We start from the raw sequence: 19,801 nt of genomic DNA on the forward strand, positions 1-19,801 counted from the left end.
CTACATAATGTTGGTAAATGTTGCCCTTAGAGACTTGAAAATAGTTGCTTTTTTGGACCTGACTGTTCCATTCTTTTTGCTGTATGCTGATATTTTAAGCGAGATGATGATTGTCAGCTTTTTTAAAATTATTATATTGTATTGCTGATTTGTTGATTGTTGTTGTGGAGCGAGGAGCAAGATCCCAAAGCATTTCACTGTCAATTACGGCTGTATGCGATGTACGTGACAAATAAAATGTGATTTGATTTTGATTTGATGCACCCCTGCACCCCTTGTCTCAGTCAGCCCAATTAGTATCAGCTCAATTCAGGTGTGTGATTTGGCAATACAAGCTGTGATGATGTTGTGTTTTCACCAGGATGGCACCAACCTTTATGCCACCACAACGCTATGTTAACAGAGGGTAGTCATTAGGTTATGTTGGCACCAACTTCACCACAACCTCACCACAGCCTAACTTCAAAAAGTTAATGGGCCGGTTTCACAGACAAGGCTTAAGCCTAGTCCTGGACTAATTCACACCTTCAATGACAAATTTCCACTGAGGATGCTTTTTAGTCTAGGACTAGGCTTTGAAACTGGCCCAAAGTGTAAAAAGGCTGGCTTTAGATTAAGGTGGAGGTGTCGAGGGCTTGACCACCTTTTGACTTTTTCTTATACAAAAGCACTCTGTTCATCCTATCATATGCCGATGTAAATTGCCCAAATATTCTCTGTTACCCTGATTTATTACCAATGCTCACTTCCTACTAGTCCAGCTAATCTGCAAAAGCAGAAGTGTAATATTTGTGTATAAGATTTCAAAACAATGCACATTATTCTTTGTAAAATCATGGAAGTGAAGCATGCAGCCCATTTACCCACTCGTCATGTTTGGTCAAATTCACCCACACTTCAGTACCTAATGAAAGAAACATTGTGCTGAGACTCCAACAATTACATAAACTTTAATGAACACATTCCCACAAACATTGTCCTTGAGCAAATGAGCAGCACATTAACTAGCTAACATGGATTTACGAATCATAGTGATATACTCATGTGTTCTTAATGTCAACTATATCACAGAACTGTTCTGCAACATAAATATCACAAAGCTGTTCATTATCATATCACCCTTCCAAAACAATAAACTATTTATGTTTATTTCAAAGCAATGTTTTTTTTCCAATTTGTAGTTTATTTACAGAGAAATAATTGGCACACTAGTTTCACAAGAGAACTGGACAGAATCGACAACACTCTAATCAAGCCATTTTAAAAGAAGGATGGACAGAAATATTTTTTATGTGCACAAACAACACATTGTGAAATCAAATCATTTTGACAATGTTGATTACATTAGTAATAATCATGTATGTAGTCCCTGTCATAAAATAACACCAATGGCATGTAGGCCTATTGTTTGATGTGTTTGAATCGATACACTCAGAAACAGTTGACGCAATATACAGTACTTAATATGTGAAAGCTATTCCACTTGGATTGTTTGGACTTGCAGGCAATACCATGGAATCAAAAATTAAGAATATCTACAAAAGACACTCACACAAAAGAAATATTCATATTCATTCATGTTCTACATGACTCTAATAATTCATTGTTCTGTGGTTATAATCAAACCTCTTGTTATTTCCTACTTGTGTTATCCAAAATTACTGAGCCAGTTTATTTGGCACTATCATTTATTGACTTATTATCTATGAGTCATATAACTCGCCATGAAACAAAAAAAAAGCATCAGAAAAGGCTCTCTTGTTGTTGCTGACTCTCAAGCGTTTGTCTTGAAAAGAGGCACTGCAGTCTTTGACTGTCACCAACCGACCACTCTCAAGGCTTTTCTTCTAAACCCTGAAATCTTGTTTCGTTCTCCTCATAGGTCGTATATAACCTGCCGAGACAGATGGAAAAACAAATCACTCAAATTTGCCTTTTTTATTAGAAAAAGGATTTGTATGTAAATAAAGTACACTTCGTGCTGCTAGTTTCCTGCTGCTGCTGCGGCCTCTTGTCTTATGACTAATCATTACTTCTAATGCCAATTGAGGTTATTAAAATTAGGGCTGTGTAGATTAATAAATTCATTCTAGAGATTAATCAGCTAATGGTTTAGTTGACAACACATTGTTTTTTTAAATGTTTCTCGAATTATATCTGACCAGGGACAAGAAGTTAAATTAGTGACATGTAGCCAAGTAATTAAGATTGTTGTACCAAGGAAGCTTGGTGCAAGCAATTGGCACCATTTTATCCTCAACTATGTGAATGGTAATGGTAATGTTTAAAGTGGAACCTCCATTATCAACAGTAGGTCAGTTATTTGAAACAATCACTTCCTATCAGTCAGATAATTTAGCATGTTTCAGGCCTATAGAATGCTGTCTAATACAAATCAGAGTGGTCATTATTGAATAAATGAACCCTCAAAACTTAACTGTTGACATTTGTTTTTAACAACTGATTTAGTTTCAATTAATATGCTGCCAACCACACTAGGTAATTTTGCTTACTTGTTTTAATGGTTTTACAACAGGTAGATCAAAGCCAGCATTTTGATTGGCTGAGAAGCATTCCTGCCAATCCAATATTCAGGATATCACCACTGCTACCTCATCATATTCACTGCAAAATGTATACATATGGCATAAATACTTCAGGATATTGTAGCTTTTTTAAGTAATAAAAACGTTGCTTGACCAATGGAAAGAATTTGACAATAATGGATCATTCATGGTTATATCGGTCATCCCTATGCTGCTACATTCCTCAAAAACCAAACCATTGCTTGTAGAACTGTTGCTGTCGGTGTAAAACCATTGTATAAAAGCAATAACACACTCAAGGGTGTGCTATATCATGGATGTCGGAATGGCTGTGATGGTATATATTATTGATATTATTTTACTGAATTTATTTGTTCTCATGTTTAAATATGGGTGTTGCTTTGTGTATTGGCCTAAAAGAGCATATACAGTAGTATTATACTGTATATTTCTTAAACCGTATATTTTATTGAATAATAACTTGTGAAGCATGTTAACAAGATTCTCAAATTTGATTATCTGGTTCCTCCTTTCTTCCATTGCTTTGATACCAGTATCCTCTTGAGGCTGTTTTATGCTTTTCAATGTGTCGATCAACATATCGTTCCTCAACAAAAACAAAGTGTCACTTGCCTTGTCATAGACAATCTATGATGGAATCAGAGACATAAGAAAGTTCTGGAGGTGCGTGACACTAGAATGTGCAGACTAGACGTAATTTCTGTAGGTTGACAGTTGTCGGCAGTGTGGATCGACAAAGCATAAATTAACCTTTAAAACCGTATGGTGCTGTTGGGTAAAGTGGTTCTGTGCCTCTGCTCTCTATGTCTTTAAGAACCCCTTTAATGCTTATTAATCATTTCAGATGTTTGGGGTCTTTTGACAGAAAAATATAATCAGAAAACTGCTTTGCTTCACCATCCCAAGCAATAACCTTTCAGGGAGATTTTCTTAATAGTTAAATCAATAAATGAAATGCAAAAAATGTTGATGGACTTTTATCATCTGCCATTTAGAAAATGCATAATTGCATGAATACAATAAAATTGTCAAATGTATTGCATGAATACAATAACATTTATATGTTTGACAAGTAATACTGTATGAAGCTGATATTGTAGTCTACTCCTCTGTCCAGAGAAATGCCTTCCTGAAGTTCTGGGTTCTGTCCCCACCCTTCTCTAAATGGCTGCCTTACCCAGTTATCAACCCCTTTACTGCCTGATCAAAGAGTGGGGAGCGCTCACTTTGGTGATGAACAGCACCAGGCAGGCAGATCCCTCTGGTAGGCGACCACAGTGTTATATTGAACAGTAGTAATTTCCAGTCGAGCAAAAATGTGTTTGCCAGAGGCTTGAAGCTCTGTGCCAAAATCAGATGCCTAAAGCTGCATGTTTGCTGGCCAGGGCTGGTTGAGTCCAAATTCTATACCAGTTGATCAATGTTCACCCATGCTGTTTATTTTGAAATTGATTGCACAAGAATGTTCTGCACATGATCATGACTCAACAGGTCTCCAGTTGTGACCTATCAGAGAGTGTTAAATCTGACATTTAAATTTAAGTGGCGCATAAAATACATGTTTCAGAGATTCAGAGATACTCCCTATCGGTGCTAACCAGCTATGCACTAACACATTGTCTACATGTGAAAAAAGAAATGGTGCAGATATCTTTTACCAATCTTTTGTTAGAGGCTTTTTTCTAAAATGTCCTTGAGTGTCAATTATTAGCAACCCTTTTTTTTATTTCATTGAATAAGTAAAAGAACACTGAAAACACAAGCCATTGAAATATTGTTGAATCAGAATTGACTAAATTAAGGATGTTTATAATTTAAATGGCTAACTTGCCCCACTCCCCTTGAACATTCCCATTTACTGCTCCGCCTTTATTGGTATAAAGTTTATGTTGGTCCGTGACACCAAATTACCAAAATGGTCTTTGCACATGGCTTTGGCGCTGCCCGCCACTGTTTAGCGGAAGGAAATTGGAGCCCGTAATGTCTAATACACATGAGACATTAGAACAAAAGAGCCCTTTGTAATCTTAACACATGGGGGTCTATTTCATTTCCTTGCGTACAGTATGTGCGTGGATCTGTGCTTTATGCGCCAAATGTGCGTGCAGAGCTCCAGCGTGTATTCTAATGTCAGCTCAGTACGCGCCATTGTGCCAACTGCACGTTTGGGGTGGAGAAACTCATATTTGAGGGATGTGTCTCATGAATGTCATACTGTAGACACACGTTAAGTTAAGTCCATAACATTCCATTAAGTCCAGCAACACTATTGGCAGGGATATTTTTCTATCAGTATTTTATGGTTGACGGTTCAACAGTAGGCTAATCAGGTAATGTAACATTACTCATGTCATGGCCATTTGTTGAAGTGACACTGAAAATAATTGAAAAACATATGTAGCAGCATTGAAATAGCAAATAGCACTACAACCCTATTTGTGGTAGACATTTCACTTTTAGTGGTCTCAGCCATTTAGCCTTCCTTGATAGGGTCAGTTGCTATTAAATAGCCTAAATATATATAATTTAAAATATATCGTCATTATTGCCTACCAATTAGAAAGAATGGCCGTGCTGATGGGAGAGAATCCAGTCCAATAACAGAATACATAGAGTTTAAAGTTGTGTCATATTACTGGATTGGGATACAGGAGAGTTTATGACAGTACAATTACATTCTTACTGACTGAATACACCATGACAATTCTGGCAGACTTTGAAGTTGAAGGCTTACTTTGGCAATGTTTCCACCACTGAAGCAACATGGACAGCAGTCATGAATGACTGAAGGATAGCACTAAGGACGAAACATGTGATCCTATGGTTTATTGAAATGATAGAGAGGACACATGTTGCACTGCTTAGAAGATCCCCCTCAAGCACAATTTATCCCCACATTTCATGTTTCAAACTTGGCCATTATTCTCCACAATTTAATTCCACTCCAAATCAGGTGGGCAATGGCAAAAAAACAAACAGGCTATTTAGTTGTTATTTAAAGCCTAATGATAATGAGATTTCAGTTTTTATATTTTACTATGCAGAAGGACTGCCTTCAAAATAAAGGTTTTATAGCCATAGGACAGGAATTCAACTCATAGATGATTTCTCTTGGCCACCAGAAGGGTGTGAATTTCCAAGTGCGTAAAGTCTGGAACACCTATTTGGTGAGATACACTCGCACCTTTTCAAAATGCCAAATATACCAAATCTTGGAAATGCAGAGCCAGCAGTGGGTACAAGGCACAGAGCATAAGGAAATCAGAATAGACCCCATAAGGAAGTTGTGGCTTAGCGGTAAAGCTCTTGGCCATGTACAGTAGGCCAGTGTTTAAAATGTTCATACTGCCATCGCCTCAATGCCGCTGCTGCAGCAGACACTAATTGTGAAGACGTGTGAAGTGCTGCAAAGAGCCGCCACAAGGTGGTAACAAGAAAGATGTTTGAAAAGAACCATCCTTCTGTCATATAAATTACTGACAGTGCTGACATTATTGTGTTCTCTCCAAATAATCACAAAAAAAAAAGAGAGAGCATGGTTTGATTGTAGAGCTTTGCTTAACCCTTAGATACCCGGACCCAGTTTTCCTTGCATGAAAATTCAATTAAGCAGTGATTATGACTGCCCAAGGGGACCCCAAATAATACATTTCTGGAAAAAAAACTACTATATATTATAAATACAGGCAGTTAACATTTATATGTGTGATAACGAGATCCAGACTCTGAATGTAAGTTTTCATTCAGGTTTGAGCCACAAAAAGATTATTTTACATTATTTTACAAAGTTACAGTTGATGTATGTTGATGGGGAAGGGTAATCTTTTTCATTCCAATGAGTGTGAGAGAATGAGAGGTAGAGAGGGAGATACTGCAGAGCGTGTGTCCAAACCAGGGGGACATTTTCTTGTGTGTTGCAATATAAAAATGAATGAAAAAATGTTTGAAACACAAGTTGTTCCCCATTAAATTACCTTTATATTTTAACAATTTCTCTCCTCATCTCACCGTTCTTCATGAGCTGATCTGTTCTAGCCTACTCTCACTGTCCTTTACTCAAGCCCCACCTGCTCACTCTCATTATCCCTTGATGCCCTTCTCAGATGTATTCTTGTCATTGCACATGACATGTAAACTTTTTTGGATAGATTCATGAAAGCTCAATTTTAATCATGTGAATTACATTCAGCATGAAACTGCACTCTTTGAAAATTGTCACAAAGTGCTTAAAAGTTACCAGAACCTGTTGGGTAACCAGAGGCTATTTGACATGTATTGCTAGTGTCTTCATATACGTAGTTCGCTACCTTACAAAAACTGCAGAATGTAAACAAACTGCAGGTCATACTATGGCGCAAGACTAGAAAGCCCAGCTGTGGAAATTCAAACGGGCTTGTTCACTAGGCTTGAAGCACCGTGGCTTGCTTTATTACAAGTACATACTGTAATATGCCAAGCATAATTAAGTAAACGTTGAGTACTGTGGTCTGAAAAAAAGTAAACTGAACAACAAATGTGAATCTGAAACATTCATTACTCTTCATTTTGATTTACCTTTATCTTATAATTCCCTCTCTATGTTAATTCATTTTTTACTTTTTCATTTAATTGTTAACTTTTTGCTGTACATAATGAGGAAATAGAACTTGATGGCATTAAGTGATGTGATACAAAATTCAATAATTATCATAAGTTGTCTAGGTAACATAATGATTTTGTTTTGTGGAATGCAACCCTTGCTAGCCCTAGTCACTCCTTTTCCGTAAGTGGCACATGTCAATTTGAATTAGACAGGCTTTCAACATCTCTTAATGTGTTATTTCAAGTGAATCAGGAATCAATAACAATCATACATTTTTACCAAATGAGCATTTTTTTTTTTTTTTTTTTACAGATTCTTTAAGTAACACAAGCTTATGTTCACAAGTTGTGTAACTGATGCACTACTGACGAAATCAATACATCTGTTTAATAAATATTAAATACTACAACTCAGATAAGTACCTAATCCTCCATCTGAGTGATTTATCCCTCCACAAATCAAGGTAAAGCCAGATACAACAGCTCAGAGGAGACACTACCTTGCCCAGTTTTAAAATGTTGTGATAAAACACAGCGACACAGTTCTGATCACAACGGTAGAAAATAATGGTAACTTCAATTATCTTGATAGCTCGCCAAATTTCCCGCACAGAAAGAACAACAAACATTTGCTAAAATTAGCTAAGTGATCCACCTAGGTAGGTAGCTATTTAAAACAAGAGTCAACAGAATTGCTGTGACAGCTCCATCTTATCTTAAGACTTTTGCTATGATTTGACATGTTGAATCTTGGAGACGCCAATATCTGCCTGGAGACGTTCTAAAACTTGGTATTTCTGATCATGAAAAAACTGCATTCTAAAACCGTAGTCTTCTCAGCTGTTGTATCTGGACCCGGCTTTAGATTTAAGGATCCTATGACCCTATGCCTCATTGGTGAATGTCAAATGAACCACAGCATCTAGTGACCACATGCATTTGAACAAGAATAAGACCACACAACCATATCTGCACCAAACCATATACTACTTTGCCCCCAAGCAGACTTCTAAATCTCTGCTCAGAGAGACACTGCTGTCAGACCACCATCGCTTGGAGATACCTTTTCCAGGTCCTCCATGACCAAGTCTTGCTCGTTGACGTGGTTGGCCCTCCTGGAGCTGTTGTTCTCCAGGCTGTTGAGGGAGATGGGCTCCGTGGAGGCCTGGGGGTTGGCCGGGAGCACAGAGTTCCCTTGGACCCTGTGCGAGTAGGTCTTTCTGCGATGCCCATCGGCTGTGCACAGGCGGAACTTGAACACAGCCTGGAATCCTCGCCGGAAATTCTCGTTGAAGAAGCCGTAGATTATGGGGTTTACACTGCTGTTGAAGAAAGCCAGCCAATGTGCAAAGGGGTATATATAAATGTTAATGACCAAGTATTGGTGCTCAGTCAGGCTGGCGTAGTCACTCAGCATCATAAGGGTCCACAGAGGTAGCCAGGACAGTATGAACAGCAAAGCTACGATCAGCAGCATTTTGATTACCCTTTGTTTCTTCTTTGACACAGTGTGGCGGTTTTCGTGACCGGGCTTGCCCCCTGTTGGGACTGCTGTTTTGAATAGTGTGATGCCAATCCGGGCATACATGATCACAATGAGGGATAGCGGGGCAAGGTAGATATTGGCAAACAGAACAGTGGTGTATATCTTCCGCATCTCCTGATTGGGCCAGTTTTCCCTACACCAGTAAAAAGGACTTGTTTTGTTGCCATCTCCCAAAAATACCCGAATAGTTTGCTCCTTGGTAACTTGCAGCATTACCCCAGAGGGACACATGATTGATATAGCCAGAACCCAGATGATGACTATTATTAGGCTGGCTGTGGATATTGTCAGCTTTTGCTTGAATGGGTAAACGATGCATCTGAATCTGCAAAGGGAAAAAATAGGTATTGTGACAGATTTAATGCAATTCAAGGACAGAGTGTTGGTAAGACTATTTCATGTCAGAGGAAAATGTCCTAGAATCAGTCTTGAGCATAATTTTCTCAATGATCCTTTGAATTGTATAAGAACATACTGTATCTCCTGACAATACAATCAAATATAATTGAATAGTTAATCAGGGCATATGATGAAAGTATAAGACTTGCCAATTCCGTCCTCAGATTTCAGTGCAATTAAGCATACATTTCACTTCACAAAGAACTCAATCAAGAAAGTAAATCTGTCTATTTTATATGCAAATAAAAGTCTAACAAATTAAATCTAGAAACTGATAGTAATCAACCATGTATAATGGCTAATAATATAATAATGAAGTAAAAAGTGTATGGAGATGTGCAGAGAGTGAATAAGAAAACATAGTATTTTAGCCTCATTGAGGTCCGCAGGGGTGATGATGAAAATATGAAGGACAGATAAATAACGCAATAATGATGGTTACAAATGGTGCATTTTGTCAGAATTTAATATGTAGAGGGCAGGTTCACTGACATTAGGAGACAGTTTGACATCTGGGAATAGATTTTTGCTTAGTCTCTCACACACACAGACACATAGGGCTGTATTTTCAGCCGGTGCAAAACAGTTAGAGAGCTGTCTTGTCTGCACATTTAGGTTGGTGTAGTAGCGGTAAAAGAGGCATGTTCACAACAAAGAGCAGGTCAAGATCAGTTGCGCTGAAAAATTCTGGCCTTAAAAATAGCACTAATATTTCAATATTAATATTTTTTTTTAAATAGAGCCCATACTCTCAGACTTAACTTAGATGCACAAACACACACACACACACACACACACACACACACACACACACACACACACACACACACACACACACACACACACACACACACAGATTAACTCCCTCCCTCATTATTGGCCATGGTCCATGCTGGTGTCATCATTGGACTTGAAGCCCCAGAGTCCCTTAAGCAATGTCTTAAACTAACCAAAAGTGATAGGGTGGAGTAGGCTATGCCGGGTGCATGAAAACTGCAAGAACACAGCCCTGTTATATCTACAGGCCACAAGAAGAGATATTTGCTGTCACAACCCCCTTCACCCTCTACAGCTTCTACACAATTGGCCTGCAGGTGTGGACTCACTACCTATATAGCACTAGTGACGGCAACAGACTGGAAGATTACTGACATTTTCACACTGCTGGATTGGACAACCACCCCGATGATTTGTGATGTGAAAAAGCAGGATTATTGTCAAAATTTGGTCTGCATTAAGTCTAATGGCATCTGGGGCTAACTGCAATGAGCTCAATGATATATTTAGATTTATAGCATAAGACTTGGTAGGTTTTACAAGAGTGATTTATTTGTCGTTGGTGAGGCACAGCAAGTGAAATGTTCATCTTTCATTTAGCAATGTTTTGAATGTTTTACTTAAGTCAATGAATAAGAGGTGCATTCTCCCTTTTTTTATATAACTACACCACTAATGAAATCACATTATTCTTCTACATTTCTTATCACATATTGAGTAACAACAGTATCACCCAAATTAAGTCATTGAACCAGGGGTCCATGGAAGATGGGGAATTAGCATTAAATGATAAAGTGGAAAAGTCTAAATGTTGACAACCCATTACAAAGGACTGATACATATAACATACGGAGAACAAAGAAAACATTACTTTACCTGTCAACAGCAATGGCAACCAAAGTAAAGACAGAAGCTGAGACGGAGATACCTTGGACCATCCCGCTCATTTTGCATACCAAGCTTCCGAAAGGCCACCCTGTTGAAAACGTTCACATGCCAAGTTAACACAACACGTTATCTGTCTGAGACTGTCGTGGGATTTTGCCTAATGATGGATTTATTGTCTCGAATTGGAATTACTGCTTTTGTTCAGCTGTTTGTGTCAAATGGGCTGGAGAAGTATTTCAATGTAACAGAGTGTGTAAAGGATACTGCATAGAACCAAAATGGGTTCTTCAAAGGGTTATCCTACAGGCACAACCAAAGAACCCTTTTCTAAGGTCTCTCTTCTAAGAGTGTACAATGCAAATTATTTGGAGAAAATATAATATTGTATTGACTCTACTTGCTGTATTCAACTTTAGAAGTCCCTTAACATAATAACCAATGTTATTTTCTGCTTTAAACTATATCTTAATGATGTTCTTTGGCTAAACAATAATTCAAAATCATCTAATATGAGACTCAGTCTTGAAATACTACACTCACCGAACACTTTATTAGGAACACCTGTGCACCATGGTGGAGTTGGTGTAATTGTTTTGGGAATGTTTTCTTGGCACACTTTGGGCCTGTTAATACCAATCAATCATCGCTTGAATGCCACAGCCTATTTGAGTATTGTTGCTGACCATGTGCATCCCTTCATGGCCACAATTGAGCCATCTTCTAATGGCTACTTCCAGCATGATAAAGCAAAAGTCGTCTCAAACTGGTTTCATGAACATGACAGTGAGTTCAGTGTTCTTCAGTGGCCTTCTCAGTCACCGGATCTGAATCGAATAGAACACCTTTGGGATGTGGTAGAACGGGAGATTCACAGCTTGAAAGTGCACCTGAAAAATCTGCAGGAATTACGCGATGCAATCATGGACCAGAATCTCAAAGGAATATTTCCAACATCTTGTGTAATCAGTGCCACGAATAATTGAGGCTGTTTTGAGAACAAAGGGAGGCCCTACTCAGTATTTGTATAGTGTTCCTAATAAAGTGTTCGGTGAGTATATGTATGTATACCAAATGGCCAAACTTAAAAAGTTGATGACAATGGAAAGTAGGAACACTGAGTGCTGTCTCAACTCTCAAGAAGCACATACTGAAGAGTAACTTATTCATAATATGTGGCAATGGACCGAACTCTGGTACTTTGCAATCTCCGCTGAGGTGAAATATCAAAGAGCTATGTGGGGAGACTGTGGGTATATTCTGAGAATGATTCTTGGCAGCTTCCAGTGCATGTCTTCAGGGTCACCTTCAGGCCCAGTCCATCTGAATGTCTTTGATGTGGTAAGATAAATGGTCGCAAGAGGTGAATCGGGGAGAGCCTGTGGCAATATTGGAAGAGCTGAAGCAGCAGGATCCAGGATCCAAGTTATTACCTCTTAAAATCTTTCAGCCTCTTATGACCAACAGGTCATAACAGATATCTGTAGAGCAACCTTTGCTTTAATTTTGCAGTATAGAGAAGAATTGTTGGCTTCCTTATATTTTATCTCAGGGAGAAAGAGAGCTGCGTTTCCTTGGTTGCTCAAAACATGTTGTGTAGATTTTGAATAAGGGCTCATGTACTTATTGATTCTGATCTTGTTTCGTCTACTCTTGGTGTGGTACAATATTTATTGGCCATGAATGATGAACCTAATGACCCAATTTCTATTAAGACAGACTGACAAGTGAACAAAACACTTCTACACTTCTCACTACAGTATCACTTTACTACAGCCTCACCAACTAAAAAGTGCATTAATGGCATGGCATTCAAGAAGCACTTTGGGTTTAAGTTCAAGGTTTGTCCTGGTCAGGTCACGCAATCAGAAAAACTCTGGCCCTAATTCTGATCATAAACATACATTGCACACTGTAAATAAGAAATAGTTAATGGCTACTCAACTCTGTCATGCAGGTGTGACATCAATACCTTCTCATTTACTGACAGAGCTCACCATGATCTAAAAGGAGATGAATTCATATGATGACTCATGATAACATCATGGTTAAACAGTGTGGTCCAGAGTTCGGTGCTAACTCACCTGTAATTATGTTGTCAAGCAGCGTTGTTGGCATGCAGAAAATCCCAACAAGAAGGTCACTGACTGCAAGGTTGAGAATGAATAGGTTGGTAACTGTCCGCATATTCTTGCTTCTTAGCACGATGAAACACACCACACCGTTCCCCACCATGCATACCAGGAAAATCAATAGGTAGGACACGATGAAGATGGCAGCAATCGACGGCTGGTGAAGGTAAAATCCAACATAGGTGATATTGTGCTGAGGTATAAGGTATTCCTTTGAAGTGTTGGTAAAAGTCCAGTTATAATTGTCCACCAGAGTGAAATTTGTCTCCAGTCTTTCATCCATTTTAGATCTGGAAAAAGGAGGATCTAATTCAAAAAAAAAAAATCAGAGAACCTATAAAAACAAAGATATTAATTCCAAAATTACATGAACTATTATCCTATCCTAACTATTATGCATTAAGATGGAGTCAATTCAACTTATTGAGTGATTTGTCGATGACATTTTTGTGTTTCGTCATTCTGGGGTATTGTGTGTGGATTGATGGCAAATTCTTTTAATTTAATCCATTTTAAATTGAGTCTATAACACAACAAAACGTGGAAAAAGTGAAGGGGTCTCAATACTTTCCGAAGGCACTATATATGGTCATAGCCTACTTTTCGCTTTGCGTGATTGTCAGATACGCATGCACAATTAATCAAAGATGGAAAATGGTTGATCAGCACTCTAATTCTTAGCTCATTAGCACCACTGTGGCTTGTTTGAATGAGAGAGCGAGTTAAATCACAGACAGCTACACTTCTGTTTCAGCAAGAGAGGATAGGGCACGCATCATTGAAAAGAGTCACTTGCCACCGAATTGGCAAATTGATAACGTTTCAAATGTAACAACACGTTATATATCACTAAAAAGCAATAGCTCAACGTTACAGCTTTTAAAGTTTCCCTAGAATAACTTATCTTCTGGAAAAATCAATGCATTCCCTAAAAACGTTTTACTTAAATAACTACATGCACCTGACTCATGCAAAACAACGTACTGCCCATTAATATTCATCTCAGAACCTCCTACAGTGACCTCCTACATCTCAAAATCCAGCTATATGATGAGATGCTGAAAACTGATGCATGCTACCATTAATTTCAACAAGGGCTGTGAATATTTGTTGACACGACATCCTATCATTGACATCCTATCATTGATCTTCATGAACATAATGTTTGAAATTAACTCTGAGTTTAAGTGTTTAGGATTTTACTTCATTCATGTATGAATGCAATAACATTTGTTAAGGTTTCAGGTGAATTATTATAGCCTGTGCTCTAATTTTCATTTAACAACTAAATGTTATAAACAGTATGAAACAACTCTTAAACTAAAATACAGTCTTACCTTGTTTAACTCAAATATGGAAGAGTTGACGATACCTGCACTTAGGTGAAAAGAATAGTAAATCACATAGGAGTGGATAAGGCATGAAGAAGAAAAAAAAGCTGAGTATCAAAATGATGGCAGAAATGTTCCTAAAAATGAGCGTTGCAAAATAATTACTCCGTTGACAAAATCACATGTGCGCAGTTGGTAATCCTTTTTAGTGCTTTACAGGTCCAACCTGCCCAAATTCTGCTCATGGCAACGTTAAAGGCAGTCACTGTCCGCAACTGGGAAAAATTGAAGTATAACGGATGACGATGCTATACCGTCACGGTCAGGGGAGGCACAAAACATCAGTTTAAGTGATGTCCCGCTAAATGCAGGCTTTGCCTCCAGGAATTCTCACAATCACATAATTACATAAGATATGTAGCCGTGGGGAAGTCAAATTAGAAGAGACACCACATAATTCTAAACAGTCTATATGTAGAAAAACAATTTCTGAATGATTTTTTGAAGATATTGCAAATGTAAAACAAATGGCATTTGATGATACAATAGAACTCCACACACTTTAGAAATCGGCAAAAATGTTGGATGAAGCTGGATGTAGTCTGATGTCACTTCGTCTCAATTACAAATACCACTTCAACAGTAGAGGGCAATGTCAACCAAGTTATGAAATAACAACAGGCATCCCTTTTATAGCCACTGTCAGTAATATTTTCAGTATGCATCAAAAACCTAAAACATACCTTATGATGAATATCACTTATAATAAGGGTCCTATAAAGTCTTACTTTATCATTACTAAAACAATGTGAACATACTACATTGTATATGTTTTCGTTGTCATAGAAGACTTGGTGGCCCTGCATGCAGGCAGAAATCAATAACAGTGCTTTCAAGAGGGCAAGGATGATGGTGGTTGACTTTAGCTTAGTAGGCTAACACTTTCAGGCACACAGACATCCTGGAATCAAATACAATGGTGCCTGGATCACATAACCCTAATTTATTATAGCCTACAGAGCAAAGCCAAGCTAAGATTTACTGGGCTGGCCTGGTTACACATCCACTACAGTTGCTGAAACAGTGCTGGAAAGGACAATGTGAAAGGAACATTTCAGAGCCAGCAGAGTGTGGTTTGGGTCAGCCCTGTAGTGTGTAAAGCCACACAGTTTATGACGATCATCTGCTGGGCTTGCTGCGGAGAAGATTAGGTAATCAAGGTGTATTGGCGCTAGTTCAGTGGTTCTCTGTGGCTCAGTTGGTAGAATATGAAGATGTGTGGGTTCAATTCGCACTTATACTGAACAAGTATGCACTCATTGCAATGTAAGTTTCTAAATGGCGTATTATATACAGTATATTATATTTATTCTATGTTAAAGATGAAGCATGACCTTTGAAAGTTGCTGCCCTCTGTTGCGACACCGAGCATTTGAAAACGTGAATATGCTATGTTTTCTAATAGTACGAAATGATGTGCATATCCATGTAAACAAACAAAACGTATTGTAACTAACAGTTGTAAGACCTGTGCCTCGACCTCAACAACTGATTTTATAAAGTGCTTTCTTTTGACTAAATCAGCAATCTCCACGTTCTTTATCATGCCATCTCATTCCTTGATTGCTACCGAATTATCATGACCATTTAGCACTTTCAAGCTCAAATCCACATAGTGGACTGTTAAAAGTGTACTTGCCTGAAGAGACATGGGGTCCTACATGTTTTCTTACATGAGTTCACATGAAAAACACAATAACATACATGAGGACATGAAGAGTAACATTTTTAGCAAAACAGTTAGTCATCAACACAACTCTCCACGTAAGACATAAAAATCAAGTGTTGTACACGAGAAATACCTTGTACCTTGTAAATAAAATGTATATGTAAAAACTGTAAAAACGAATAAAACAAATAAAGTACTTGAGGGGGTTGGTGGCTGGGCTAACAAAAAGAAAGCGTCGCTATAGCCGACTTTCAGATACTTGGGAAGACCCCTTGGGAAGTAGATAGGATGATAACCTTGCAGATGGGGGGTGCCAGGGACTCTTTCCGAGATTTAAGCATAGAAGAGTCCATCCCATATACACTCACCGAGCACTTTATTTGGAACACTATACTAATACTCCCTTTGCTCTCAAAACAGCTTCAGTTCTTCGTGGCCATGATTCCATGATCTGGTCCATGATGACATGATTGCATCACTCACTTCCAGGTGCACTTTCAAGCTGTGAATCTCCCGTTCTACCACATCCCAAAGGTGTTCTATTGGATTCAGATCCGGTGACTGGAAGGCCGCTGAAGAACACATTGTCTTGTCATGTTCATGAAACCAGTTTGAGATGACCTTTGCTTTGTGACATGGTGCATTATGCTGCTGGAAGTAGCCATTAGAAGATGGGTAAATTGTGGCCATGAAGGGATGCACATGGTCAGCAACAATACTCAAATAGGCTGTGGCATTCAAGCGATGATTGATTGGTATTAACGGGCCCAAAGTGTGCCAAGAAAACATTCCTCACACCATTACACCACCTCCACCATGAGAAGGTATACAGGTGTTCCTAATAAAGTTTTCGGTGAGTGTACATCCTTAGCTCTAGAAATCTTGAGTGAGTTAATGATCTTAAGCAGCTTGGATTTCGGGACCTTGTTTATGCTGAAAGTCGTCTCCGTGGCATTCAGCGGTACAGGATCCAGTTGACTATCAGGGAAGATCTGTGCAAGCACAGCAACAGAGTCAATGAAATAGCTGTTAAAGGCCTCTGCTATTTTAGCTGGGTCCTGTGACAGATTTCCATCCAAGTTCACTAACTGCTTTCCTGACTTATGATATTTCCCTCTAAGCTTCTTAAGCTGTTCCCATATCATCTTATGAATGCCTCTAGCCTCACTAATGATATCAATGAAAAAGTTGGCCTAAGCCTTTCTCAGTTCCTTCACTACACTGTTCCTTAACATTAGTGAACTTGAGTATGCATAGTTAATCGGTATACCACTTGATGAGCCCTACTTAATTCTTATCAAATCAGCAAATTTAATTCAATTCACTTTTTGACTTTTGAAAGCATTTCACATTATGAAAAGAGCTACTATGTTCCCATAATTCATAATTCCCCCAAATGAATAATTCCTTCAGCCCAGGGGACAACAAATGCATTAATGACACTGGGGATTTGAAGATTAAACAAAATGTTTGTTATATTGTGGTGAAAAATATACTTTTACTCTTACAGTAATTACCATTAAAACGGTGTAGTATAATACTTTATTAAAATGAGTATACAATCTATACACACGTTTAGTTTATCCACTAAACCATTGTGTTGATCAAAGCACCAGCGGGATTATGAGTAGTCTTTTATGGGTCGAATCCTAACTCTAGATCCATACACGTAACTTGCAATTTGCATAAATCTTGTATTCAGCCAATGGGAAATGTGTGCAATGATTCAATTTAGGATTCTACCCTATGTGAATAATAGGGATAATTATGCTAATCATCCATAATCATTACCAAGATTGGTATTTTCTCTTTTAGATAAAAAAAAATCCTCATAGGACCTGTTAGGATTGGTGGTGAGGTGAACCCAAGTGTGGACGAATACTCAGACAGATAAATAAAGAATGTCTTTAATGAGAGGGTTGGCGCACAGCACAAAAGCATATACTGGAATAAAGGGTAAAATAAAGGTGGAGAAAACCAGGCTCCATCAACAAAGGTACACACTTAATAAGTGGACTAAGCTTTGAACTAAGAAATAATAATAACGGCATAGGGGTAAACAACTGGATGCAGACAGGGTACTCACAGACATACAGAGAGAATCTCTGACAAAGACATAGGGAACACACAGGCTATATATAACAAACACAGGACAGGACAAACAGGTGATAGGAATCCTGGTGATTGGGAGAGCACTGGCATCGGACCCCCAGAGGGGGGCACCAGAGAGCAATCTCAGGCGTGACAGGACCACCATGGGAGAATAATGGAAACATGCTTAAACCAAGTAATCTTGTGAAAGGTGCCACATCACAAACAGTGTGATCTACATATGTTGATAACATGCTACTTTACTGGAGGTGGCATAATAAAACAGCGATTGATAGAAAACCCATGGCTGAAAAATACAATGTTGACTTCTGACCTAGGTTTAAACCTCGCAAGCATGACTTTGGAATGGCTTACACAATAGAAAGCTGCTGATGGCCCAACAAATCATAGAGCACACCATCTCATGAAGGTTGGTGCTAGATCTTTAAAAGTCTTTAACGAATAAAATTACAACTGTAGTACCATAATCACAAAATTATCTGAGGTATTCTGTGTTTGACTAGCTATGCCATGCTATAATTGTTGTACAGTGCTGGAAAGTATAGTGTGAATAAGATAATCTACCACCACTGTAGCTGGGCTAATACACCACCGCTGTAGTTAATGAATGAGTGAATGAGCTAATATACCACTCAAAATATGTGGGATAAACAGTGCTTTATTCTTTGTAGTATGCATGTGTGGATTTGAAATGTTGCTCCTGATTGGAAGGAAAGAATAAACATCAGAAATGTTTTGGCCCTCAAGGAACATTGAATAGCCCTTCTCAAAAATATAACTATGATATTTACACTCAAATTATGGTTTATGATGTATCTATCTACAGTATCTACCATATATTGCACAAATAAAGATGAACATAATGAGAAAATGCATGATACATGTGAAATCTACGACTCTCTGCATCCTATTTTACAGACATATTCACTCAAAATGTCTGTCTTGGATGTCTAGACTGATTGTATTTCCGAAATCCTGGCCAAGCAGTGGGCCTACTGTATGTTGCTCTTTCCTTCCAATATCTGCAGATAAGTAACCTCTTATTTCTAAAATGAGGAGAACCGTTTCTGCTGGCTATTTCAATCTCACCAGGATCACTCTCAAATGTCTGCGTGCCATTTATCCCCAGAAGCCTATTTCTTTTTGACATAGCTTTTGAATTCTTCACTGCTTAGGTATCACTGCTTTTTATCAACACCATCATCAACACTTTTATCCCATTCAGTCTAAAGCTGCCTTTCATAGGAAAACCTCTGAGGAAAATTCAGTGTTCATCATATTTGTCACGATGTGTTATTGAAATAGTTGGCAGTTAAACACGTTTTGTGGTTTTGTATCAAGTTAATAAGCAAGTTAATCTTTCCTTTTGTTTTATCTACGCAGCCGGCAGTTCACATTGAATCCTATCTTTACTGTGCAACAACATTAATCCTAATTTCAAGAGCATGTAATCCATCATATAAATGGTTTGGAGAAAACAATATCAAACCTGTTATTTCATAAGCACAAACTGTTTAGAATTAAAAATGATCCCGCAGACAATAATGATAATCCGTACCACATGGCTTCTGTCAACATCATGACGGGGGAAACTGGGACACTGCAAGGAGGGATTTGGGAATATTGAGGAAGGATTTATGGTGACACTTTCACCTGTCAATGAGATATGATTCAGTATTAACAAACACAAGCCAGATTGCATGTTGCTCAAGTTTAGTGTTGCTCTAAACTCCAATCTTAAT

General features: G+C 38.3%; 1 protein-coding gene across 1 annotated transcript; it reads right to left on the bottom strand.

Moving 5' to 3' along the window:
- Nucleotides 1–1,876: 1,876 nt before the first annotated feature.
- On the bottom strand, nt 1,877–13,170 carry npffr2a (neuropeptide FF receptor 2a; the record flags this gene model as incomplete). The annotated part of the gene is made up of 4 exons (XM_083672758.1): nt 1,877–1,894; nt 8,212–9,019; nt 10,747–10,846; nt 12,840–13,170. 4 exons carry the CDS (start codon nt 13,168–13,170, stop codon nt 1,877–1,879), a joined length of 1,257 nt encoding a protein of 418 aa, XP_083528884.1.
- Between the last annotated feature and the right edge of the window lie 6,631 nt (nt 13,171–19,801).

Source organism: Argentina silus (assembly GCF_951799395.1).
Source record: "Argentina silus genome assembly, chromosome: 7".
NCBI lineage: Eukaryota > Metazoa > Chordata > Actinopteri > Argentiniformes > Argentinidae > Argentina > Argentina silus.